This window comes from Rhinoraja longicauda, chromosome 39, assembly GCF_053455715.1.
Source record: "Rhinoraja longicauda isolate Sanriku21f chromosome 39, sRhiLon1.1, whole genome shotgun sequence".
NCBI lineage: Eukaryota > Metazoa > Chordata > Chondrichthyes > Rajiformes > Arhynchobatidae > Rhinoraja > Rhinoraja longicauda.
In genome coordinates, this window is record NC_135991.1 from 2,355,591 (window position 1) to 2,383,438 (window position 27,848).

A 27,848-nucleotide genomic window follows, 5' to 3' on the forward strand; every position below is an offset into this window, starting at 1 on the left:
GTTAAGTAGTGGTGTCCAAAGTAAGTGCGTTGCGCTTTGTTACGGTTTTTACTAAGAATAAAGTATTTTGATAATAACGCTCGTTTTTGGACTCACTACACACGCACACACATTTAAATGTGTCTAATTGTGCATTTTGTGTCTAATATTATCTAATCCTCTCTATTTTACAAGGGGAGAGAGAGTGTGGGAGAGAGGCAGATATACAATAATGTCCCTGCAATGCATGACATATTCCACTGACTTCTCATTGATGTTCAGAGAGACATGAGGGTGTGTCTACTCACATTCTACGATGAGGGTCATAGTCCCCTCCACTGTCCCGTGTTCATTCTCCGCCACACACTGATAGCACCCAGTGTCTTGCGGTGTCACCCGAAGGATTTTCAACCACAGCTCGTTGCTGGAATGTGTCATGTTCAGCGTGACACCGAGATGTCGCCACGTCAGGTTGGACACTGGGAAACTCTGGAAAGAGCAGAGGAACGCTGCAGAGATTCCTTCCTTTACACTGAACCTGGAATTCTTCACGTTGTCGGGGGAAGTGATGGAGAAATTCTGCGGCGCATCTAAAGACAAGTGAAGATTTAAATGTGAGCACCCACAGTTCACAGCAGGATTCCATGTGCCAACCCCCTGTGTGAAGTCTGCAAGCATTTCTATACATTGTTCCCATTAAGACAAGATGTCAATATTCATGATAGACATAAAATGCTGGAGTTACTCAGTGGGTCAGGCAGCATCTCTGGAGAAAAGGAATGGGTGACGTTTCGGGTCGAGACTCTTCTTCAGACTCATGTCAGGGGAGTGGATTGAACATAGAAGGAATGTCGTTGGAGACTGTAAGACTGGTGTGAGAACTGGGAATGAGAGGGGATGGAGAGAGAGGGAAAGCAAGGGCTATTAATGTTAGAGAAGCCAATGTTTACAACGCCGGAGTGTAAGCTACCCAAGCAAAATATGAGGTGCTGTTTCTCCAATTTGCGTTGGATCTCTCTCTGACAATGCAGGAGGCCCAGGACAGAAAGGTCAGATTGGGAATGGGAGTGGGAGTTAAAGTGCTGAGCGACCGGGAGATGAGGTAGGTCCAGGCGGACCGAGCAGAGGTGTTAAGCCAAACAATTGCCGGGCCTGCATTTGGTCTCGCCGATGTACAAGGTTTGACACCTGGAACAGTGGAAACAGTAGATGAGGTTGGAGGAGGTGTAAGTAAGTGAACCTCTACTTCACCTGAAAAGACAGTCGGGGTCCTTGGATGGAGTCGAGGGGGGAGGTCAAGGAACAGGTGTTGCATCTCCTGCAGTTGCAGTTGAAAGTACCTGGGGAGGGGGTGGTTTGGGTGGAAGGGTTAGATAGAGCTCTAGGGACTAGCGGAATCAAGGGATATGGGGAGAAGGCAGACAAGGGGTACAGATTGTGGATGATCAGCCATGATCACAATGAATGGCGGTGCTAGCTAGAAAGGCCAGATGGCCTCCTCCTGCACCTATTTTCTATGGTTCTATGTTTCTAATGTCAGACAGGCAACATACAGGTGGGGAACACAGGACTGTAGATGTGGGCAGCACGGTGGCGCAGCGGATAGAATTGCTGCTTCACAGCGCCAGAGACCCGGGTTCCATCCTGATCACCGGTGCCAGTCTGTACGGAGTTTGCAAGTTCTCCCCGTGACCTGCGCGGGTTTTCTCCGAGATCTTGAGGATGTGTGTGTGCGTGTGTGAGTGAGAGCGTGTTTGTGAGAGAATGTGTGTGTGTTTGAGTGAGTGTGAGTGTGTGTGTTTCGGTGAGTGTGTGTTTGAGAGAGTGGGAGTGTGTGTGTGTATGTGTTTGAGTGAGTGTGAGTGTGTGTGATTCGGTGAGTGTGTGTGTGAGTGTGTGAGAGAGGGTGAGAGTGTGTGTGTGTTTCGGTGAGTGTGTGTGTGAGAGAGGGTGAGAGTGTGTGTGTGTTTCGGTGAGTGTGTGTGTGAGAGATGGTGTTCGTGTGTGGGACAGAGAGACAAGGGCAGTCACGGTGGTGCAGCGGTAGAGTTGCTGCCTTACAGGAAAAGCCGTGCCGGAGACCCGGGTTCGATCCCGACTATGGGTGCTGTCAGTATGGAGTTTGTACATTCTCCCCGCAATCTGCGTGTGTTTTCTCCGAGATGTTTCCTCCCACACTCCAAAGACGTACAGGTTTGCAGGTTAATTGGCTTGGTGAATGTAAACATTGTCCCTAGTGTGTGGAGGATGGTGTTAGTGTGCAGGGATTACTGGTCGGTGTGGACCCTGTGGGCCAAAGGGCCTGTTTCTGCGCTGTATCTCTAAACTAAGAATGTGTGTGTGTGAGAGAGGGAGAGTGAGTGTGTGTGTGAGTGGATGTGTGCGAGTGAGTGTGTGTGTGAGAGAGTGTATGTGAGTGAGCGAGTGTATGTGTGAGAGTATGTGTGAGAGAGTATGTGTGTGTGTGTGTGTGAGAGAGAGAGTGTATGTGTGTGTGAGTGTGTCAGTGAGTGTGTGAGAGGGTATGTGTGAGAGAGCGAGTGAGAGTGTGTGGTGTGTTTGAGTGAGTGTGTGTGGGTGAGTGTGTGTGTGGGAGATGTTCATGTGTGAGACAGAGAATGTGTGTGTGTGTTTGAGTGAGTGTGAGAGGGTGAGTGTGTGTGTGAGAGAGTGTGTGTGTGTTTGAATGAGTGTGTGTGAGATGGTGTTCGTCTGTCAGACAGAGAGAATGTGTGTGTGAGAGAGAGGGTGAGTGAGTGTGTGAGAGAGGGAGAGTGAATGTGAATGAGAGTGAGTGTGTGCGTGTGTGTGAGAGTGAGTTAGTGTGAGAGAGAGGGAGAGTGAGTGAGTGTGTGTGTGTGAGAGTGAGTTAGTGTGTGAGAGAGAGAGAGTGGGTGAGTGAGAGAGAGGAAGAGTGAGTCTGTGTGTGTGTTAGTGTGAGAGTGAGTGAGTGAGTGTGTGTGTGTGTGAGAGGGAGAGAGAGGGAGTGAGTGAGTGTGTGTGTGAGAGAGGGAGAGTGAGTATGTGTGTGCGTGTGTGTGAGTGAGTGTGTGAGACAGAGGAAGAGTGAGTGAGTGTGTGAGTGTGTGTGATTGAGTGAGTGAGTGTGTGAGAGTGAGTGTGTGTGTGTGTGAGTGTGTGTGTGTGTGTGATTGAGTGAGTGAGTGTGTGAGAGTGAGTGTGTGAATGTGTGTGTGTGTGTGATTGAGTGAGTGAGTGTGTGAGAGTGAGTGTGTGTGTGTGTGTGTGTGTGTGTGTGTGTGTGTGTGATTGATTGATTGATTGATTGATTGATTGATTGATTGATTGATTGATTGATTGATTGAGTGAGTGAGTGAGTGAGTGTGAGTGAGTGAGTGAGTGAGTGAGTGAGTGAGTGAGTGAGTGAGTGAGTGAGTGAGTGAGTGAGTGAGTGAGTGAGTGAGTGAGTGAGTGAGTGAGTGAGTGAGTGAGTGTGTGTGTGTGTGTGTGTGTGTGTGTGTGTGTGTGTGTGTGTGTGTGTGTGTGTGTGTGTGTGTTCATGGCCCAATAATCTATCTGCCTTTATAGAGATGTGTTAGTGTGTGTGTACTCACATTCTACAGTGAGGGTCACATCCCTCTCTGCTGTCCCGTGTTCATTCTGCGCCACACACTGATAGACCCCAGCATCCCTCAGCATCAGCTGAGGGAACTCCATCCACAGCTCGTTGCTGGAAGGTGCTGTGTTCAGCGTGACACCGAGATGTCCCCACGTCAGGTTGGACGGTGGGAAACTGTGGACGGAGCAGAGGATCGCTGCAGTGTTTCCTTCTTTTACACTGACCCAGGAACTGTTCACATTGTGGGGGGAAGTGATGGAGAGATTCTGGGGGGCATCTGCAAACAGATAAAATTTAGCAACCAGTTTCACGGCACTTTCAATGATCCTTGGATTATAAAAGACTTTAGACTTTAGAGATACAGCGCGGAAATGGGCCCTTCGGCCCACCAAGACCACACCGACCAGCGATCACCTGTTCACACACTAGTTCTGTGTTTAGTTGAGAGAAACAGTGCAGAAACAAGCCCTTCGGCCCACCAAGTCCACGCCGACCAGCGATCACCTGTTCACACACTAGTTCTATCTTTAATGTACTGTCTGTACTAGTTCTATCTGTAATGCTACGGTGGTTATGGGAGATTTCAACATGCAGGTAGACTGGGAGAATTTGGTTGGTACTGGACCCCCGGAAAGGCAGTTTGTGGAGTGCCTCCGAGATGGATTCTTAGAACAGCGGTTACTGGAGCCGACCAGGGTGAAAGCAATTCTGGATTTAGTGTTGTGTAATGAACCTGATCTGATAAGGGAACTCGAGGTAAACGAGCCATTAGGAGGCAGTGATCATAATATGATGTTTTAATCTACAAATTGAGAGGGAGAAGGGAAAATCAGAAGTGTCAGTATTACAGTATAGCAAAGTGGATTATAAAGGCATGAGGCAGGAGATGGCCAGATTTGACTGGAAGGAGGCCCTAGCAGGGAAGATGGTGGAACAGCAATGGCAGGTATTCCTGGGAATAATGCTGAAGTTGCAGGATCAATTCATCCCAAAGAGGAGGAAAGGTTCTAAGGGGAGTAAGAGGCACCCGTGGCTGACAAGGGAAATCAAGGACAGCATAAAAATAAAAGAGAAGAAGTACAACAAAGCAAAGAAGAGTGGGAAGCCAGAGGATTGGGCCTCTTTTAAAGAGCAACAGAAGATAACTAAACAGGCAATACGGGGAGAAAATATGAGGTGCGAATGTAAGCTAGCCAATAATAGAAAGGAAAATAGTAAAAGCTTCTTTACGTATGTAAGAGGAAAAAAAATAGTTAAGACAAATGTAGGTCACTTGAAGACAGAAGGAGGGGAATTTATTATGGGGAACAAAGAATTGGCAGACGAGTTGAACCGGTACTTTAAATCTGTCTTCACGAAGGAAGATACAAGCAATCTCCCAGATGTTCTAGTGGCCAGAGATCCTAGTGTGACGGAGGAACTGAAGGAAATTCACACTAGGCAGGAAATTATGTTGGGTAGACTGATTGGACTGAAGGCTGATAAATCTCCAGGGCCTGATGGTCTGCATCACAAGGTACTTAAGGAGGTGGCTCTAGAAATTGTGGACGCATTGGTGATCATTTTCCAATGTTCTATATATTCGGGATCAGTTCCTGTGGATTGGAGGGTAGCTAATGTTATCCCACTTTGTAAGAAAGGAGGGAGAGAGAAAACAGGAAATTATAGACCAGTTAGTCTGACATCGGTGGTGGGGAAGATGCTGGAGTCAATTATAAAAGACAAAATTTCGGAGCATTTGGGCAGCAGTAACAGGATCGTTCCGAGTCAACATGGATTTACGAAGGGGAAATCATGCTTGACTAATGTTCTGGAATTTTTTGAGGATGTAACTAGGGCAATGGACGGGGAGAGCCGGTGGATGTGGTGTACCTTGACTTTCAGAAAGCCTTCGACAAGGTCCCACATAGGAGATTAGTGGGCAAAATTAGAGCACAAGGTATTGGGGGTAGGTTACTGACATGCACAGAACATTAGTTGGCAGACAGAAAACAAAGAGTGGGGATAAATGGGTCCCTTTCAGAATGCCAGGCAGTGACTAGTGGGGTACCGCAAGTATACCAAAGGTATGCTTGCCTTTATAAATCAGAGCATCGAGTATAGAAGTTGGGATGTGATGTTGAAATTGTACAGGGCATTGGTGAGGCCGAATCTGGAGTATGGTGTGCAGTTCTGGTCGCCAAATTATAGGAAAGATGTCGACAAAATGGAGAGGGTACAGAGGAGATTTACTAGAATGTTGCCTGGGTTTCAGCACTTAAGCTACAGAGAGAGGTTGAACAGGTTGGGTCTTTATTCTTTGGAGCGTAGAAGGTTGAGGGGGGACTTGATAGAGGTTTTTAAAATTTTGAGAGGAACGGACAGAGTTGACGTGGGTAGGCTTTTCCCTTTGAGAGTGGGGAAGATTCCAACAAGGGGACATAGCTTCAGAATTGAGGAACAAAAGTTTAGGGGTAACATGAGGGGTAACTTCTTTACTCAGAGGGTGGTGGCTGTATGGAATGGGCTTCCGGTGGAAGTGGTGGAGGCTGGCTCGATTTTATTATTTAAGAGTAAATTGGATAGGTATATGGATAAGAGGGGATTAGAGGGTTATGGTCTGAGTGCAGGTAGATGAGACTAGGTCAGGGAGAATGGTCGGCGTGGACTGGTAGGGCCGAACGGGCCTGTTTCCGTGCTGTAGTTGTTATATGGTTATATGGTTATATGGCTCGGTGCTAGGACCGCAGCAGTTTACAATATACATTAATGAAGGGAGTAAAATCCACTACACATTAATTGGATGAAGGGAGTAAAAGTAACATTAGCAAATTTGCAGATGTCACAAAGCTAGGTGGCAGTGTGAACTGTGAGGAAGCTGCTATGAAGTTGCAGGGTGACTTGGACAGGTTGTGTGAGTGGGCGGATGCATAGCAGATGCAGTTTAATGTGGGTAAATGTGAGGATATCCACTTTGGTGGTAAGAATAGGAAGGCAGATTATTATCTGAATGGTGTCAAGTTCGGAAAAGGAAACGTACAACGAGATCTGGGTGTCCTAGTGCATCAGTCACTGAAAGGAAGCATGCAGGTACAGCAGGCAGTGAAGAAAGCCAATGGCATGTTGGCCTTCATAACAAGAGGAGTTGCTTATAGGAGCAAAGATGTCCTTCTGCGGTTGTACAGGGCCCTGGTGAGACTGCACCTGGAATACTGTGTGCAGTTTTGATCTCCAAATTTAAGGAAGGATATTCTTGCTATTGAGGGCGTGCAGCATAGGTTTACTAGGTTAATTGCCGGAATGGCGGGGCTGTCGTATGTTGAAAGACTGGAGCGACTAAGCTTGTATACACTGGAATTTAGAAGGGTGAGAGGGGACCTTATTGAAATATATAAGATTATTAAGGGGTTAGACACGTCAGAGGCAGGAAACATGTTCCCAATGTTGGGGAAGTCCAGAACCAGGGGCCATAGTTTAAGAATAAGGGGTAGGCCATTTAGAACGGAGATGAGGAAGAACTTTTTCAGTCAGAGAGTTGTAAATCTGTGGAATTCTCTGCCTCAGAAGGCAGTGGAGACCAATTCTCTGAATGCTTTCAAGATAGAGCTAGATAGAGCTCTTAAGGATAGCGGAGTCAGGGGGTATGGGGAGAAGGCAGGAACGGGGTACTGATTGCGAATGATCAGCCATGATCACATTGAATGGCGGTGCTGGCTCGAAGGGCCGAATGGCCTCCTCCTGCACCTATTGTCTATTGTCTATTTAAAGAAATGAGAGCTATAGACGATGATGGTGTGGAGAGATGCAAAACAAAGAATTAAAGATATGTAAAAAATTAACGATGATAAAATAAACTGCCCATTGTTTGCTGTTTGTTGGGTGACAACGAGAGGCTGGTGCGACTTGGGTGGGGGAGGGATGGAGAGGAAGGGGAAGCAAGGGTCCATACCATTGGGCTGTAAACTGCCCAAGCCAAATATGAGATGCTGTTCCTCCAATTTCCATTGAGCCTCACTCTGACAATGGAGGAGACCTCGAACAGAAAGGTCAGTGCGGGAATGGGAAGGGAATTAAAGTGTTTGGCAACCGGGAGATCGGGAGATCAGGTACATCTCTCTACATCATCGTCTATATCTCTCCTTTCCCGTTCCCATGACTTTCAGTCTGAAGAAGGCTCTCGACAAAACGTCACCCATTCCTTCTCTCCAGACAGGGTGCCTGTCCTGCTGAATTACTCCAGCATTTTGTGTTAATTTGATCAGTACGGGTGTTAGAGGTTATGGGGAGAAGGCAGGAGAAAGGGATTAGGAGAGAGAGATAGTTCAGCCGTGATTGAATGGCGGAGTAGACTTTAGATTTTTAGTTTAGTTTTGAGATACAGCGCGGAAACAGGCCCTTCAGCCCATCGAGGTCGTGCCGACCAGTGATACCTGCATATTAACACTATCCTACACACACTAAGGACAATTTTTACATTTACCAAGCCAATTAACCTACAAACCTGTACATCTTTGGAGTGTGGGAGGAAGCCGATGATTTTGGAGAAAACCCACGCCGGTCACGAGAGGAACGTACAAACTCCGGACAGACAGCACCCGTGGTCGGGATCAAACCCGGGTCTCCGACGCTGCATTCACTGTAAGGCAGCAACTCTACCGCTGCGCCACCCACTAATGACTTGATGGGCCGAACGGCCTAATTCTGCTCCTATCTCAGAAATAGTGGATGCATTAGTGATAATTTTTCAAAACTCTTTAGATTCTGGAGTAGTTCCTGAGGACTGGAGGGTAGCTAATGTAACCCCACTTTTTAAAAAGGGAGGGAGGGAGAGAGAAAACGGGGAATTATAGACCAGTTAGCCTAACATCGGTAGTGGGGAAAATGCTAGAGTCAGTTATTAAAGATGTGATAGCATTACATTTGGAAAGTGGTGAAATCATCGGACAAAGTCAGCATGGATTTACCAAAGGCAAATCATGTCTGACGAATCTTATATAATTTTTCGAGGATGTAACTAGTAGAGTGGATAAGGGAGAACCAGTCGATGTGTTATATCTGGACTTTCAGAATGCCTTCGACAAGGTCCCACATAGGAGATTGGTGTACAAACTTAAAGCACACGGTATTGAGGGTTCAGTGTTGAGGTGGATAGAAAATTGGTTGGCGGACAGGAAGCAAAGAATAGGAATAAACGGGTCCTTTTCGGAATGGCAGGCAGTGACTAGTGGGGTACCGCAAGGCTAAGTGCTGGGATCCCAGTTATTTACAGTGTATATTAATGATTTGGACGAGGGAATTGAATGCAACATCTCTAAGTTTGCGGATGACACGAAGCTGGGTGGCAGTGTTAGCTGCGAGGAGGATGCTAGGAGGCTGCAGAGTGACTTGGATAGATTAGGCGAGTGGGCAAATGCATGGCAGATGCAATATAATGTGGATCAATGTGAGGTTATCCACTTTGGCGGCAAGAACAGGAAAGCAGAGTATTACCTGAATGGTGACCGATTGGGAGAAGGGGAGATGCAACGTGACCTGGGTGTCATGGTGCACCAGTCATTGAAAGCAAGCATGCAGGTGCAGCAGGCAGTGAAGAAAGCGAATGGTATGTTGGCATTCATAGCAAGAGGATTTGAGTTTAGGAGCAGGGAGGTACATGGCCTTGGTGAGACCGCACCTGGAGTACTGTGTGCAGTTTTGGTCTCCTAACCTGAGGAAAGACGTTCTTGCCTTAGAGGGAGTACAAAGAAGGTTCACCAGATTGATCCCTGGGATGGCGGGGCTTACATATGAGGAAAGACTAGATAGACTGGGCTTGTACTCGCAGGAATTTAGAAGACTGAGGGGGGATCTTATAGAAACATATAAAATTCTTAAGGGGTTGGAGAGGCTAGATGTGGGAAGATTGTTCCCGATGTTGGGGGAGTCCAGAACCAGGGGTCACAGCTTAAGGATAAGGGGGAAGTCTTTTAGGACCGAGATGAGAAAACATTTCTTCACACAGAGAGTGGCGAGTCTGTGGAATTCTCTGCCACAGAAGGTAGTTGAGGCCAGTTCATTGGCTATATTTAAGAGGGAGTTAGATGTGGTCCTTTTTGCTAAAGGGATCAGGGGGTATGAAGAGAAGGCAGGTACAGGCTACTGAGCTGAATGATCAGCCATGATCATATTGAATGACGGTGCAGGCTCGAAGGGCCGAATGGCCTACTCCTGCACCTATTTTCTATGTTTCTATGTTTCTATCTCCTATCACCTTATGTACCAGCACTGCGAATAGATGAATGCCGTTCCTGCACAATAAACGATCTCCGTACTTACATTGCACCATCAGTGTGAGTTTCTCCTCAGATGAGACAGTTGGGTATCTGACTCTGCAGGTGTAGTTTTGCCCATGATGTTTGAGCGCTGGGGTCATGGACAGAACAGAAGTATATGTCAGCGTGTCACCCCGCTGAGTTACGCTGTGTGAGGCTGACGGTGGTTGATCAGTGGGGGTGTCCCAGGTTAAGGTGGGTGCTGTTCCATTACACGTGGTGTTGAAGGAGCAGGTCACGTTCACAGGCTGACCTGCCACCATTTCAGCAGGGAATATCGTGGGTTTATCTGTGAAATCTAACACACAGAGAAACAGATACTTTTAGTTAAATCATCATAATCATATTCATACTTTATTAGCCAAGTATGTTTTACAACATACGAGGAATATCACTTGTCATACAGTCACACCAATAAAAAGCAACAGACACACAAAATACATTTTAACATGAACATCCACCACAGTGAATCCTCCACATTCCTCACTGTGATGGAAAGTGAAAAAAAGTTCAATCTCTTCCCTTCTTTGTCCTCCTGCAGTCGGGGGCCTCAAACCCTCCGTTGACGGGACGATCTTGGCTCCTGTAACTGGCGGTGAGCCTTCCTCGTTTGGGCGATCAACCTCCTGCATCGGGGTGGAATCTCAGCCCCCCCCACGCCGGGCGACCTACACCGGATCAGGGTTTGTCGAACCTCGTGCAGCTTGGAGCTTCCCGACATCAGTCTCAACCCGAGACTGCGAGCTCCCTAATGTTAAAGTCCGCAGGCCACGGTTGGAGCACTGATCCGGGGCAAGGGATCACACACTCCGATGGTAAGTCCACGACCCCGCGGTGGGGCTCAAAGTGAGTCCCAGGCAAGGCCGCCAGCTCCACGATGTTAGGCCGCAAAGTGACCGGAGATACGATCCGGAAAGCATTCGCATCTCCGGCAAGGTAACAGATGGGAAAAAAAGGTTCCCCCGACCCCCACCCCCACATAAAACAAACCAGAGAACATTAACACATACTCTTCAAACACACCAAAAATAACAACAAAAATATGAAAAAGACAGACTGTAGGCGAGGCTGCCATCGCAGCACCACCCAGTGGTTAAAAGTTCACTGGATGCATCTGTTCTCATCAAAATCCCAGTCCAACACGAGTAAGGTTATTTTTGCAAGGAATAGAAGTGTGAAAACGCACACCTCCAGATTCAGGGACAGTTTCTTCCCAGCTGTTATCAGGCAATTGAACCATCCTACCACCACCAGTGGGCAGTCTTAAACTACTATCTACCTCATTAGTGACCCTCTGACTATCCTTGATTGGGCTTTGCAGGGCTAAACCTTGCACTGAACGTTATTCCCTTATCATGCAGGTGCACTGTAAATGGCTCGATTGTAACCATGTATTGTCTTTCCGCTGACTGGCTGGCACACAACAAAAGCTTTTCTCTGTACCTCGGTACACATGCCAATAAAATAAACTAAACCAACTAAGGATGATCCCTGAACAAGGACGTACAATGGTCAGGGGTGGTTGAAAAGGTCGGGGATCACTGACCTTTGATCAGGTAGACGAGGACACAGTTCCCAATTAAGGGCAGTGAGGATAAGGCAGGCATTGTTTACTTTAGTTCAGGCTGCGTGAAGTGTAGATGGAGTCGATGTTAGGTGCATATAGGGGCAATGCAAACCTGATAATAACAGTGCAAAAACTGGAGGTGTCACGATGATCCAGATATGAACCAGGAGGATTCTGGTGCTGTGGTGTGTGTGTGTGAACAGGGAATGTTTACAATCCATGTTTCTCCCCACTCACTGCTGAACATCTGTTGTTTCAGTTGAGTTCATTGTCACATGTACCGAGGTACAGTGAAAGGCTTTTGTTCCATGCTATGTACTAGGGCTCCTCTATTGTCAGAGTGAGGCTACACGCAAATTAGAGGAACGGCATCTCATATTTGGTTTGGGCAGCTCACAGCCCAGTGGTATGAACATTGATTTCTCTCACTTCAGGTAGCCCCGGCATTCCCTCTCTCTCCATCCCTCCCCCACCCAAGTCGCAACAGCTTCTTGTTTTCACCCAACAAACAACTAACAATGGCCTGTTTCCTTTATCATTGATTATTTTTAAAATATCTTTCATTCATTGTTCTTTATCTCTCCACATCATCGTCTATATATCTCTCGTTTCCCTTATCTTTAACCAGTCTGAAGAATGGTCTCAACCTGACATGGCACCCATTCCTTCTCTCCAGAGAAGCTGCCTGTCCCGCTGAGTTACTCCAGCTTTTTGTGTCTATCAGTGGAAAGACCATACATGATTACAATCGAGCCATTTGCAGTGTATAGATACGTAACAAGGGAATAACGTTTAGTACAAGTTAAAGCCAGCAAAGATACGATAGAACTTTATTTATCCCGGAGGGAAATGGGTCTGTCACCAGTCAAAAGACACAATGACAAGGCATTGAAAATGTCATGTGCAATATAATAATAATGAAATTAAAGTGACCAGTTATTGCACAGCACACATGTAATATTGCACAAACATGAAATTAAAATGTCGAGTGGAAATGAGTAAAATGTAAAAGTCCAGGATACGGGATGTGCTAAGATTGGAGGGGGAGTCAGTCTACCCCACGACAGAAAGGGCAGGAGCTTTACAGTCCGATCAAGGCTCGTCCGAGGGTCACTAGTGAGGATGACGGTAGTTCAGCACTGATCTCTGGTTGTGGTGGGATGGTTCAGTTGCCGGTAACAGCTGGGAAGGAACTGTTGAGCGAATGAGTGAATAATACGGAGCACTTACCAATAACATGGAGCTGTGTTGCAGGGTAGGTGTACTTTTCTCCCCCTTCGAATTCAACTCTGAAACGATAAGGACCGGCATCTAGCAGCGTGACGTTGTCTATAACCAGGGAACAGTTGCCGTCACTCAGGACTCCTGACAGCCGGGTCCGATGCTGAAACTTTGTTGATACTTGACTGGGATCCACGGAGTGGAAGGCTACAGACTTAGAGTTCATATAATCACTGTTATACCAGATTTCAGTCCGTAGTTTATCCTTCTGACCCACCGGGTACCAGTAGCGACACGGAATCCGTGCACACAAACCATTCTGCGCTGTCACTGCTGGTGGAATGTCCGCACCCCACTGTCCCGACATCACGGCTGGTGGAGAGAAGGAACAATCTTTAGCAGTCAACACCTTGTGGGATCACTGGACTCACTTTAGTTGGGTTCAGAGATACAGCGTGGAAACAGGCCATTCGGCCCATCGGGTCCGCGCCGACCAGCGATCCCCGCACACTAATACTATCCTATTGGATATATATAATCTAATCTTACTAAAACTCTCACTTGTATGTATATTTGTAACAGTGATTTCGGCTGATATCTGCAAAACGGTGAGGCGTAGCGCCACAATTTTTGCACCGCCTTAATCACACCGCTGGACGCTTGCCGAAAATGATATTTGTATTTAATTCGGCCGTATAGTTTTTAAGTTACAGAGGTTTAAAAGTCACAAAAAAAAACTCTCATTTTTTCGGCTGATTTCCGGCAAAAAGGGTGAACCGTAGCGGCACGATTTTTGAACCGCCTTAATCACGACGCTGAACGCTGCTGGAAAATGATGTTTTTATTTGATTCGGTCGTATATTTGTAAAGTTATGGAGGTTTTAGTTTTTTTTTAAAAATCCAGCCGTTTTTTCCATGGCCTTCAGCGTGTGACGTCAAAATGCCCACGTGACAAGAAGGCTTTCAGCGTGGGGCTGCTGTGCGTCTGTGCTTATGGGCTCCCCGCTCCCCTCTCCTCTCTCCCCTCTCCTCTCTCCCACACCCGGGACACCCGGGACACCCGGGACATCCTCTCCCCGCTATCCCCCCCCCGGACCTTTCACTGATGCGCTCCCCACCCCCCCCCCGGACCTTTCACTGATGCGCTCCCCACCCCCCCCCCCCGGACCTTTCACTGATGCGCTCCCCCCCCCCCCCCCCCGGACCTTTCACTGATGCGCTCCCCCCCCCCCCCCCCCGGACCTTTCACTGATGCGCTCCCCACCCCCCCCCCCCCGGACCTTTCACTGATGCGCCCCCCCCCCCCCCCGGACCTTTCACTGATGCGCTCCCCAACCCCCCCCCCCCCCCCCGGACCTTTCACTGATGCGCTCCCCCCCCCCCCCCGGACCTTTCACTGATGCGCTCCCCCCCCCCCCCCCCCGGACCTTTCACTGATGCGCTCCCCACCCCCCCCCCCCCGGACCTTTCACTGATGCGCTCCCCACCCCCCCCCCCCCCGGACCTTTCACTGATGCGCTCCCCACCCCCCCCCCCGGACCTTTCACTGATGCGCTCCCCCCACCCCCCCCCCGGACCTTTCACTGATGCGCTCCCCCCCCCCCCCCCCCCGGACCTTTCACTGATGCGCTCCCCACCCCCCCCTCCCCCCCCCGGACCTGTTGGTGCTGGGGGCAAGAGAGAGTAGCGGAAAGGGGTGTGCTGGGGAAAGGGGGGAGAGTAAGAGTGTGTCTGGGGGAGAGAGAATGGTGGCGGGGTCTGAGAATGGGGACTGGGGAGGGGGACAACAGGGGTCGTCCGGAGGGGGCTTGGTGGTGGGGGAGATAGGGGTACTGGGAAAAGGGGAGGTCGTGGGGAAAGGGGGGTGTGGGGAGAGTAAGATTGGGGTTGGGGGAGGAGAGAATGGGGGGAGGAGAAAATGGGGGGTGTGGGGACGGGCCCAACGGGCCCTCTTTGCTAGTATATATATATTTGTGTAAGAAACAGAATGATTCAACCACCAGAGACAGGATGATTAATACCTAAAGGAATGTAGAAGGGGGGGGGGGGGGGGGGGGGGGGGAACTGAGGGTTTGTGAGAGATAGGAGGATTAAACCCAGAGACAGGATGATAAAAATTTAACACTGCCTTTGTTAAGACACTGAGGGAATGTTTGTGGACAGAGATAAGATACACAATCAGCTACAATCTTAAGAAGGTGTCAACAAGGCAGGAAAGGGTTAAAATGAGTCATGAAGATAGCTACTGCGCTTGCTCAATGAAGCAAATGAATATTGCAAACACGCCCCTGATCCTGAAACTGCTAATTAACATTTACATGCGATGTATGATCTGGGAGTTACCCATGGGCGGTACAGAAGATTGTGCACCTCAGCGCTCTGATTGGAAGGAGCCCGAAGGGGAGGGGGATCCAACGAAGGGGAGAGAAATTCAAATAAGTTGTATTGTATAAAGAGAAGGCACTGTCTTTGTCTCGGTGTGTGTCGATTTGGAGAGGCACCCGGCTCTGCAGACTCGTAATAAATAGTTCTTGTTTCAACGACTTTGTCTCTGGCATCGTGATTGTGAGCACCAAAGTTACATCTCACATTTGTAAATAGGATATAGGATATATGTTCTATATAGGATACCCACTAGGGCCAATTTTAACATTTAACAAGCCAATTAACCTAAAAAACCTGTACGTCTTTGGAGTGTGGGAGGAAACTGAGGAGCTCGGAGAAAACGCACGCAGGGCACGGGGAGAACGTACAAACTCCGGACAGACCAACACCCGTAGTCAGGATGGGCCCCGGGTCTCCGGCGCTGCAAGCGCTGTAAGGCAGCAACTCTACCGCTGCGCCGCCGTGACACTTTTCATGCCTTTTATCCTGCGCTGTGGATATGGTGTGTCCAGCGCTCCCTCCTCACCGCCCGTCCCACAGCACGGCGCTCCCTCCTCAACCCCCCGCCCCTCCCGCAGAGCAGCACTCCCTCCTCACCCCCCCCCCACAGCACGGTGCTCCCTCCTCACCCCCCCTTCCCAGCGCTCCCTCATCACCGCCCCCCCCACAGCGCGGCGCTCCCTCCTCACCGCCCCCCCCCACAGCGCTCCCTCATCACCGCCCCCCCCACAGCGCGGCGCTCCCTCCTCACCGCCCCCCCACAGCGCAGCGCTCCCTCCTCACCGTCCCCCTCCCACAGCGCTCCCTCCTCACCGCCACCCCCACAGCGCTCCCTCCTCACCGCCCCCCCCACAGCGCTCCCTCCTCACCCCCCCACAGCACGGCTCTCCCTCCTCACCCCCCCCCCCACAGCACGGCTCTCCCTCCTCACCCCCCCCACAGCACGGCGCTCCCTCCTCACCCCCCCCCACAGTGCGGCGCTCCCCCCTCACCGCCCCCCCCACAGCGCTCCCTCCTGACCGCCCCCCCCCCACAGCGCTCCCTCCTCACCGCCCCTCCCCCCACAGCGCGGCGCTCCCTCCTCACTGCCCCCCCCCCACAGCACAGCGCACCCTCCTCACTGCCCCCCCCCACAGCACAGCACACCCTCCTCACCGCCCCCCCCCCCACAGCGCTCCCTCCTCACCGCCCCCCCCCCACAGCGCTCCCTCCTCACCGCCCCCCCACAGCGCGGCGCTCCCTCCTCACCGCCCTCCCACAGCACGGCGCTCCCTCCTCATCGCTCCTCCCACAGCACGGCGCTCCCTCCTCACCCACCCCCCCCCCTACAGCACGGCTCTCCCTCCTCACCCCCCCCCCCCTACAGCACGGCTCTCCCTCCTCACCCCCCCCCCCTACAGCACGGCGCTCCCTCCTCACCCCCCCCCCCTACAGCACGGCTCTCCCTCCTCACCCCCCCCCCTACAGCACGGCGCTCCCTCCTCACCCCCCCCCCCAGCACGGCTCTCCCTCATTTGCTACACAATATTCCATCTGCCACTTCTCTGCCCACTCTCCCAACCTGTCCAAATCCTTCTGCAGACTCCCTGCGTTCTCTACACTACCTGCCCCTACACCAATTTTCGTATCATCCGCAAACTTGGCCACAAATCCTTCAATCCCCTCGTCCAACTCATTAATATACAACGTGAAGAGTAGTGGTGTGTCGGAAGGAACTGCAGATGCTGGTCTAAACCAAAGATAGACACAAAAGTCAGCGGGTCAGGCAGCATCTCTGGAGAGAAGGAATGGGTGATGTTTTGGGTCGAGACCTTTCTTCAGTCTGAGAGGCACAGGAAAGGGAAATGAGAGATATAGACGATGATGTAGAGAAACACAGAACAAAGAATGAAAGATATGTAAAAATGTAACAATGATAAAGAAAACAGGCCATTGTTCACTCTTTGCTGAGTGAAAATGAGAAGCTGGTGCGACTTGGGTAGGGGAGAGATAGAGAGAGGGGGAATGCAGGGGTTACTTAAGTTAGAGAAATCAATATTCATACCGAAGGTAGACACAAAATGCTGGAGGAACTCAGCGGGACAGGCAGCATCTCTGGAGAGAAGGAACGGGTGACGTTTCGGGTCGAGACTCTTCTACCGTCTGAAGAAGGGTCTCGACCCGAAACGTCACCCTTTTCTTCTCTCCAGAGATGCTGCCTGTCCCGCTGAGTTACTCCAGTGTTTTGTGTCTACCTTCGATTTAAACCAGCATCTGCAGTTCTTTCCTACTGAATATTCATACCACTGGGTTGTAAGCTGCCCAAGCGAAAAGTGAGATGCTGTTCCTCCAATTTGCGCTGGGCCTCACTCTGACAGTGGAGGAATCCCAGGACAGAAAGGTCAGTGTGGGAATAGGAGGGGGAGTTAAAGTGTTTGGCAACTGGGAGATTAGGTAGGTCCAGGTGGACTGAGCGAAGGTGTTTAGCCAAACGATTGTAGCGATCCCAGCACCGAACCTTGTGGAACTGCGTTAGTCACCAACCAGTAAAAGCCCCCTCGCCAGAAAACACTTCTGAGTTGCTGCTGATGGTACCTTGGAGAAGGGACAGGAGGAAGAACGATCTCCCGATCATTGTCCGATCTCAGATATCCCGTCACTGTCCCGATGTCCCGGTCTGGAAGAGAAAATAATTGCAGTAAAACTCCAGCGAACAATCTATCTATCTATACATCTATCTATCTATATACTAAAACTCTCGTTTGTTTGTTTGTTTGTTCCTGAACTGCCAAAACGGTACATGATAGTGCAACAATTTTAGGCCCATCTTACTCGCCGTCGTCCCTTTTTGGGCAAATAGAAGATGTTTCATTGAAATCGGTGTTATATTTTTAAAGTTATTCACATTGTAAAGTTTAAATCTATCTCCTAGGGAGGGAGGGGGAAAGAGGGGCGAGGAGTGAGGATAAGGGGGTTGAGGCGAATGGAGTGGGGGTCAGTGGAAGGAGAAGGAGGAGTGTGAGGGGTGGGGGAGGGAGGTGAAGGGAGTGGGGGAGGGGGACGGGAGAGGGTAGGAGGGGCGAGGGGGAGAGGGTGAGAGGGGAGGGGGAGCGGTGTGGAGGAGGTGGGGGAAGAGAGAGTGATACAGGAGAGGTTTTGGGCCCAACGGGTCTACTTGCTCTAGTATATTACTAAAACTCATCTTGTTTGTTTGTCCATACGTAGCCAAAATGCAGCTAAAACGGTACATGGTGGCGCAACAATTTTAGGCCCAACTTACTCACCTTTGGCCTATGGTTCAAATGGTTGTTATATTTTAAAAGTTATTCACTTTTTAAACTTTAACATATCACTTTTGAAACTTTAATAAATATGATTGGCTCTACCACCTCCCCCCATGTGGGGTCCAGCACATCCTGATTGGCTACCTGCATGTTTGACGTCACAATGGAAACCCAACGGATCCGCACGTGTGCAGTTGGGGCCCGTTGGTCTAATACTTACACAAGATGGCCGCCGGATCCGCGCCTGCGCAGTTGGGGCCCGTTGATCTAATACTTACACAAGATGGCCGCCGGATCCGCGCGTGTGCAGTTGGGGCCCGTTGATCTAATACTTACACAAGATGGCCGCCTGATCCGCGCGTGTGCAGTTGGGGCCCGTTGATCTAATACTTACACAAGATGGCCGCCGGATCCGCGCGTGTGCAGTTGGGGCCCGTTGATCTAATACTTACGCAAGATGGCCGCTGGATCCGCGCGTGTGCAGTTGGGGCCCGTTGATCTAATACTTACACAAGATGGCCGCCGGATCCGCGCGTGTGCAGTTGGGGCCCGTTGATCTAATACTTACGCAAGATGGCCAATGGTGAGTAAGTTGGGCCTAAAATTGTTGCGCCACCACGTACAATAGCAACATTTAGTTTAGTTTAATTCAGTTAAGAGATACTGCGTGAAAACAGGCCCTTCGGCCCATCGAGTCCATGGCGACCAGCGACCACCCATTCACCCACTAGTTCTACGTTTAGTATAGAGATACAGCGCGGAAACAAGCCCTTCGGCCCACCGAGTCCACGCTGACCATCGATCTCCTGTTCACACACCAGTTCTATGTATAGTTTGGTGATGCAGCGTGGAAACAGGACCTTCACGGGGAGAACGTACAAACTCTGTACAAACAACTCCTGTAGTCAGGATCGAACCGGGTCTCTGGCGCTGTGAAGCAGCAACTTTACCGCTGCGCCACCGTGCCGCCCTTTAAAAGACACTTGCGCAGGTACGTGGAGAGGAAAAGTTTAGTGTGATACGGGCCAAATGCAGGAAAATGGGACGAGTTTGGATGGGGTATCTTGGACAGCATGGACGAGATGGGCCGAAAGGCCTGTTTCCCTGCTATATGACCCTATGAAGTTGCAGAAATTCCTCCCCCTCTCACCAGAAAACATTGTGAAGAGTTTTAGGCCCCATATCTGAGGGAGGACGTGTTGGCGTTGGACAGGGTCCAGAGAAGGTTCACGAGAACGATCCCAAGGAACAAGTGGGTTCACGTACGATGAGCGTTTCACGGCACTGGGCCTCCACTCGCTGGAGTTGAGAAGGATGAGAGGGAACCTCATTGAAACATATAGAATAGTGAAAGTCCTGGATAGAATGGATGTGGAGAGGATGTTTCCACGAGTGGGAGAGGTCAGAGCCTCAGAATTAAAGGCCGTTACTTTCAGGAAGGAGATGCAGGAATTTCTTCAGTCAGAGGGTGGTGAATCTGTGTAATTCTTTGCCACGGAAGGTTGTGGAGGCCAAGTCAGTGGATAATTTTAGTGGGAGAGTCTCAGACCAGAGGGAACTGCCTGCGAATAAAAGGATGTACCTTTAGGAAGGAGTGGGCAGATGCATGGCAGATGCAGTTTAATGTGGATAAATGTGAGGTTATCCACTTTGGTGGTAAGAACAGGAAGGCAGATTATTATCCGAACAGTGTCAAGTTAGGAAAAGGGGAAGTACAAAGAGATCTGGGTGTCCTTGTTCATCAGTCACTGAAAGTAAGCATGACTGCAGACAGTGAAGTGAACTAATGGCATGTTGGCCTTTATGACAAGAGGCGTTGAGTATAGGAGCAAAGAGGTCCTGCAGTTGTACAGGGCCCTGGTGAGACCGCACCTGGAGTACTGTGTGCAGTTTGGGTCTCCAAATTTGAGGAAGGATATTCTTGCTAGTGAGGGCGTGCAGCGTAGGTTTACGAGGTTAATTCCCGGAATGGCGGGACTGTCGTATGTTGAAAGACTGGAACGACTAGGCCTGTATACACTGGAATTTAGAAGGATGAGAGGGGATCGTATTGAAACATATAAGATTATTAAGGGATTGGACACGCTAAAGGCTGGAAACATGTTCCCAATGTTGGGGGAGACCAGAACCAAGGGGCCACAGCTTAAGAATAAGTGGTAGGCCATTTAGAACAGAAATCAGGAACAACCTTTTCACTCAGAGAGTTGTAAATCTGTGGAATTCTCTGCCTCAGAAGGCAGTGGAGGCCAATTCTCTGGATGTTTTCAAGAGCTCTTAATGAAAGCAGAGTCAGGGGGTGTGGGGAGAAGGCAGGATTGTGGATGATCAGCATTGATCACATTGAATGGTGGTGCTGGCTCGAAAGGCTGAATGGCCTACTCCTGCACCTATTGTCTATTGTCTATTGAGATGAGGAGGAATGTCTTTAGCCAGAGGGTGGTGGATCTGTGGAATTCATTGCCACAGACGGCTGTGGAGGCCATCAATAGGTATTTTGAAGGCGGAGATCGACAGATTCTTGATTAGTACAGGTGTTAGGGTTTATGGGGAGAAGGCAGGAGAATGGGGTCGAGAGGAAAAGATAGATCAGCCATGATTGAATGGCAGAGTGGACTCGATGGGCCAAATTGCCTAAATCTGCTCCTGTATCTCATGAACTTGGGAAAAGCTGCCTGAGCCGCTGAGTTCCATCATGACATGGAGTGTCGCTGTAGATTCCAGCATCTGTCGTCTTTTGTGTCTCCAGTGGGAGAAAGTATAATTTGCAAATTTTCAGGTGATATGGAAATTTGAGACGTTGTGGTTTGCAAGGCAGTTGGTGTAAAGTTGCAGCAGGATAAAGGTCACGGGGGTATCAATATGCAGGTAGACTGGGAAATCCAAGTTGGTGCTGGATACCAAGAGAAGGCATATGTGGAGTGTCTTTGAGATGGCTTCTCAGTGCAGCTTGTAATGGAGCATACCAAGCAATTTGGTTTGGCATTGATATCTGCGCGGCACAGTGGCGCAGTGGTATAGCTGCTGCCTAACAGCGCCAGACACCCGGGTTTGATCCTGACTATGGGTGCTGTCTGTACAGAGTTTATATGTTCTCCCTATGCTCCGGTTTCCTCCCACAATCCAAAGACGTTACAGGTTTGAAGGTTAATTGGCTTCGGTAAAATTGAAAACTATACCGAGTGTGTGTAGGATATAGGGTTGCCAACAGTCCCGTATTAGCCAGGACATCCCGTATTTGGGCTAAATTGGTTTGTCCCATACGGGACCACCCTTGTCCCGTATTTGGCCGGACAGCACTGTAGGCCCGGACGCTGTAGGCCCGGAGACCGGGCGCCACCTGACAGAGGTTGCATAGCAACCCGCCTCCCGGCCCGGGCAGCCACCATTGGTGGAGCGGGAGCAGGCTGCGTGAGGTCACCTTGGGCAGAGGTGACGTCACCTTTTGTCCCTTATTTGGGAGTGGGAAAAATGGCAACCCTAGTAGGATCATCATATCATATATATACAGCCGGAAACAGGCCTTTTCGGCCCACCAAGTCCGTGCCGCCCAGCGATCCCCGTACAGTAACACTATCCTACACCCACTAGGGTCAATTTTTTTACATTTTACCCAGCCAATTAACCTACATACCTGTACGTCTTTGGAGTGTGGGAGGAAACCGAAGATCTCGGAGAAAACCCACGCAGGTCACGGGGAGAACGTACAAACTCCTTACAGTGCAGCACACGTAGTCAGGATCGAACCTGAGTCTCCGGCGCTGCATTCGCTGTAAAGCAGCAACTCTACCGCTGCGCTACCGTGCAGGATGGTGTTTGTGTGCGGGGATCGCTGGTCAGAGCGGACTTGGTGGGCCGAAGGGCCGGTTTCTGCGTTGTATCTCTAAACGCAACATAGAACTAGTGTGTGAATGGGCGATCGATGGCCGGCGCGGACTCAGTGGGCCGAAGGGCCTGTTTCCACTCTGTGTCTCTAAAACTAAAACTCAGAACTAAAACTATTGTGTAACAAACCGGATTTGATCAGGTTGGATCTTGGTTCTTGGTTCATGGTCCTCCAAAATATTCCAAATGGAATTTAAACTGGAGGGTGATTATGGTAAAAGAACCGTTCGGAGGTAGTGACCATAAAATGATTAAATGCTGAGGCTTTATAACATGCTGGTCAGATTGCATATTGAGTTTTGGGAGCAGTTTTGGGCCTTAGATATGAGGAGCGATGTACTGGAGAGGGTCTAAATGTTTATGAGAATGATTGCTTTAACATATGATGAGCATGTGTACTGTAAGCCTGTACTCACTGGAGCCTGTAACATATGTGAGCCTGTACTCACTGGAGTCAAGAAGAATAAGGGGGAACCTCATTGACACGTACCGAATAGTGAAAGGCTTGGATAGAGTGGAAGAGTCTAGGATCAGAGGGCACAGCTCAGAATTAGACGTTCCTTGACAAAGGAGATGAGGAGGAATTTCTTTAGCCAGAGGGTGATGAATCTGTGGAATTCTTTGTCACAGAAGGCTGTGGAGGCCAAGTCCATGGATAATTTTAAGGCAGAGATAGATTGATTCTTGATTAGTATACGTGTCAGGGGTTATGGGGAGAAGGATGGAGAATGGGGTTAGGAGGGAGAGAAGATCAACCATGATTGAATGTCAGAGTGGACTTGATGGGCCGAATGGACTAATTCTGCTCCTGTCACTTATGACTGTAAATATCACCAACAGCATACCCTGCAGCATCCACATTGAAGCTGTGGTCAATAAAGCACACTGATGTCTCATCTTGCCCAAAAGATGAAGGAAGTTGGGCATTTCTCCAGTGACTCACAGCAACTTCTCCACATGAACTGTGAAAGAACACTGTTGGGTTGAATCACACCTTGGTCTGGCAGCAGCTCTGCCCAAGGCCAGAAGAAAATGCTGACAGCTGAGTTTAGTTCAGAGATACAGCGCGGAAACAGCCCCCCTCGGCCCACCGAGTCCGCGCAGACCAACGATCACCCGTCCACGCACTAGTTCTGTGTTTAGTTTAGAGACACAGCATGGAGACAGGCCCCTCGGCCCACCGAGTCCGTGCCAAGCATCGATCACCCGTCCACACACTAGTTCTGTGTTTAGTTTAGAGATGCAGCATGGAACCAGGCCCTTCGGCCCACCGAGTCCGTGCAGACCAGCGATCCCCGCATACTAGCACTATCTGACACACACAAGGGACAATTTACAATTTTGGCAAGCCGATTAGCCTACAAACATGAATGTCTTTGGAATGTGGGAGGAAACCAGAGGAAACCCAAACAGGTCAAGGGTCCAGATTGAAGAATATTTTATTGTCACATGTCCCAGATAGTACAATGAAATTCTTACTTGCAGCAGCACAAAACAATATGTAAACAGGCAAACTCTGTACAGACAAGCACCCACAATCAGGATTGAACCCGGGGCTCTGGCGCTGTGAGGCAGCAACTCTACCGCTGCACCACTGTGCCCCTAACGTGGATATCGCCCAGTCCATCACACAAAGCAGTCTCCCCGCTCCACTGCCCAAAGGGCCCGTTAGAAACAGAGAAACATAGAAACATAGAAAATAGGTGCAGGGGTAGGCCATTTGGCCCTTCGAGCCTGCACCGCCATTCAATATGATCATGGCTGATCATCCAGCTCAGTAGCCTGTACCTGCCTTCTCTCCATGCCCCCTGATCCCTTTTGCAAAAAGGGCCACATCTAACTCCCTCTTAAATATAGCCAATGAACTGGCCTCAACTACCTTCTGTGGCAGAGCATTCCACAGACTCAACACTCTGGGGAGAAGGCAGGAACGGGGTACTGATTGAGGATGATCAGCCATGATCCCATTGAATGGTGGTGCTGGCTCGAGGTGCCGAGTTGGCCTACTCCTGCGACTATTTTCCATGTCTACGGCCTTAATTCATCTGCCTTGTTACAAATGCTTAATTTGTTCACATAATAGTCTGTTTTATCTTTGAAAATACTTTGCTTGGAGTTGACTCCATGCATCACAGCACTGCTACCGTTAAACATACTCCCTGCATTACATCATGCTTGTTATTACTAAATGCAAAATTATATTCCATGTCACGATTTTGCTCTTGATGTTTAGAAATATCCATACAGTGCCACATGGCGGCCATTTTGAATTAAATAGAGGCATCTTACACCCAAGATATTCATGGTGACCGACAAACATCATGAAAGGATTCTTCACAAATCGGCTACTATTACATAGAAACATAGAAAATAGGTGCAGGAGTAGGCCATTCGGCCCTTCGAGCCTGCACCGCCATTCAATATGATCATGGCTGATCATCCAGTTCAGTAACCTGTACCTGCCTTCTCTCCATACCCCCTGATCCCTTTAGCCATAAGGGCCACATCTAACTCCCTCTTAAATATAGCCAATGAACTGGCCTCAACTACCTTCTGTGGCAGAGAATTCCACAGACTCACCACTCTCTGTGTGAAGAAATGTTTTCTCATCTCGGTCCTAAAAGACTTCCCCCTTATACTTAAGCTGTGTCCTCTAGTTCTGGACTCCCCCAACATCGGGAACAATCTTCCCGCATCTAGCCTCTCCAACCCCTTAAGAATTTTATATGTTTCTATAAGATCCCCCATCAGTCTTCTAAATTCCAGCGAGTACAAGCCCAGTCTATCCAGTCTTTCCTCATATGTAAGTCCCGCCATCCCAGGGATCAATCTGGTGAACCATCTCTGTACTCCCTCTAAGGCAAGAATGTCTTTCCTCAGGTTAGGAGACCAAAACTGCACACAATACTACAGGTGCGGTCTCACCAAGGCCCTGTACAACTGCAGCAGAACCTCCCTGCTCCTAAACTCAAATCCTCTTGCTATGAATGCCAACATACCATTCGCTTTCTTCACTGCCTGCTGCACCTGCATGCTTGCTTTTAATGACTGGTGCACCATGACACCCAGGTCTCGTTGCATCTCCCCTTCTCCCAATCGGTCACTATTCAGGTAATAGTCTACTTTCCTGTTCTTGCCGCCAAAGTGGATAACCTCACATTTATCCACATTATATTGCATCTGCCATGCATTTGCCCACTCGCCTAATCTATCCAAGTCACTCTGCAGCCTCCTAGCATCCTCCTCGCAGCTAACACTGCCACCCAGCTTCGTGTCATCCGCAAACTTAGAGATGTTGCATTCAATTCCCTCGTCCAAATCATTAATATACACTGTAAATAACTGGGGTCCCAGCACTGAGCCTTGCGGTACCCCACTAGTCACTGCCTGCCATTCCGAAAAGGACCCGTTTATTCCTACTCTTTGCTTCCTGTCCGCCAACCAATTTTCTATCCACCTCAACACTGAACCCTCAATACCGTGTGCCTTAAGTTTGTACACCAATCTCCTATGTGGGACCTTGTCGAATGCCTTCTGAAAGTCCAGATATAACACATCGACTGGTTCTCCGTTATCCACTCTACTAGTTACATCCTCGAAAAATTCTATAAGATTCGTCAGACATGATTTGCCTTTGGTAAATCCATGCTGACTTTGTCCGATGATTTCACCACTTTCCAAATGTGACGCTATCACATCTTTAATAACTGACTCTAGCATTTTCCCCACTACCGATGTTAGGCTAACTGGTCTATAATTCCCCGTTTTCTCTGTCCCTCCCTTTTTAAAAAGTGGGGTTACATTAGCTACCCTCCAGTCCTCTGGAACTACTCCAGAATCTAAAGAGTTTTGAAAAATTATAATTAATGCATCCACTATTTCTGAGGCTACTTCCTTAAGCACTCTGGGATGCAGCCTATCTCGCCCTGGGGATTTATCTGCCTTTAATCCATTTAATTTACCTAACACCACTTCCCGACTAACCTGGATTTCCCTCAGTTCCTCCATCTCATTAGACCCCCGGTCCCCCGCTATTTCCAGCAGACGGTTTATGTCTTCCTTAGTGAAGACAGAACCAAAGTATTTGTTCAATTGGTCTGCCATCTCCTTGTTCCCTATGACCAATTCACCTGTTTCCGACTGCAAGGGACCTACATTTGTCTTAACTAATCTTTTTCTCTTCACATATCTATAAAAGCTTTTGCAGTCAGTTTTTATGTTCCTTGCCAGTTTTCCCTCATAATCTATTTTCCCTTTCCTAATTAAGCCCTTTGTCCTCCTCTGCTGGACTCTGAATTTCTCCCAGTCCTCTGGTATGCTTCATCTTTTGTTTTAATACTATCCTTGATTTCCCTTGTTAGCCACGGATGCACTACCTTTCCTGGTTTGTTCTTTTGCCAAACTGGGATGAACACTTGTTGTAGTTCATCCATGCGACCTTTAAATGCCTTCCATTGCATGTCCACCATCAACCCTTTCAGCATCAATCGCCAGTCTATCTTGGACAATTCACGCCTCATACCCTCAAAGTTACCTTTCTTTAAGTTCAGAACACTTGTTTCTGTATCGACTTTGTCACTCTCCATCCTCATGAAGAACTCCACCATATTATGATCACTCTTGCCCAAGGGGCCTCGCACAACAAGACTGCTAACTAACCCTTCCTCATTACTCAATACCCAGTCTAGAATGGCCTGTTCTCTCGTTGGTTCCTCGACATGTTGGTTTAGAAAACCATCTCTCAAACATTCCAAGAAATCCTCTTCCTCAGCACCCCTGCCAGTTTGGTTCACCCAATCTATATGTAGATTGAAGTCACCCATTATAACTGCTGCACCTTTAGTGCACGCATTTCTAATTTCCAGCTTGGTGCCATCCCCAACCTCACTACTGCTGTTAGGTGGCCTGTACACAACTCCCACTAGCGTTTTCTGCCCCTTAGGGTTTCGTAGCTCTACCCATATCGATTCCACTTCCTCCAAGCTAATGTCCTTCCTTTCCACTGCTTTAATCTCCTCTCTAACCAGCAATGCATTTTATCAGGATGCATCGCAGCTTGGTTGGGGAACAGATCCATCCACATAGCAACAGGCCCTTCGACCCACCACATCCATGCCAACCCTTTTTTTGGCTCATCTATTGGTATAGTTGTACAATTACCATGTGCACCAGGATTCAATGTTTGCATGAAACCCTGGCAAGTCGTACCATATAAGGTCATAAGTGATAGGAGCAGAATTAGGCCATTCGGACCATCAAGTCTGCACCTCCATTCAATCATGGCTGATCTATCTCTCCATCCTAACTCCATTCTCCTGCCTACTTCCCATAACCTCTGACACCCGCACTAATCAAGAATCCATCGTTCTCTGCCTTAAAAATATCCACTGACTTTGCCTCCACAGATTCATCACCCTCTGACTAAAGATATTCCTCCTCATCTCCTTCCAACTGAACCATCCTACCAAACCAGAGAGCAGTGCTGAGCTACTAACTACCACTTTGATGACCCTCGGACTGTCCTTGATCAGACTTTGCTGGCTTTACCTTGCACTAGACGTCCCTTATCATGTATCTGTACACTGTAAATGGAACAATTGTAATCATGTGTACGAAGGAACTGCAGATGCAGGTTTAACCCATAGATAGACACAAAATGCTGGTGTAACTCAGTGGGACAG

General features: G+C 49.0%; 2 protein-coding genes across 2 annotated transcripts in view; one reads left to right on the forward strand and one right to left on the reverse strand.

Annotated features, from left to right (window-relative positions):
* Positions 1-279: 279 nt before the first annotated feature.
* Positions 280-17,636, reverse strand: LOC144611093 (myelin-associated glycoprotein-like). The gene is made up of 5 exons (XM_078430168.1): positions 17,597-17,636; positions 12,647-13,009; positions 9,854-10,147; positions 3,555-3,836; positions 280-569 (listed from the first exon to the last, which is right to left on the reverse strand). The coding sequence occupies exons 1-5, from the start codon at positions 17,634-17,636 to the stop codon at positions 280-282; spliced, it is 1,269 nt and encodes a 422-aa protein (XP_078286294.1).
* A 4,742-nt stretch (positions 17,637-22,378) lies between these two features.
* LOC144611094 (sialic acid-binding Ig-like lectin 13) overlaps positions 22,379-27,848 on the forward strand; it is a 25,852-nt gene continuing 20,382 nt past the window's right edge. Inside the window, exon 1 of the mRNA XM_078430169.1 lies at positions 22,379-22,400. Coding sequence (XP_078286295.1) covers positions 22,379-22,400 — 22 coding nt within the window. The remainder of the gene's footprint in view (positions 22,401-27,848) is intronic.

Coding starts and splice junctions, on each gene's coding strand:
- LOC144611093 (XM_078430168.1), bottom strand. CDS start 17,636: ATGATCGGGAGATCGTTCTTCCTCCTGTCCCTTCTCCAAG. Junction 10,148..12,646: donor AACACAGCTCCATGTTATTG/GTAAGTGCTCCG, acceptor TCTGTGTGTTAG/ATTTCACAGATAAACCCACG. Junction 570..3,554: donor TGTGACCCTCACTGTAGAAT/GTGAGTACACAC, acceptor ACTTGTCTTTAG/ATGCGCCGCAGAATTTCTCC.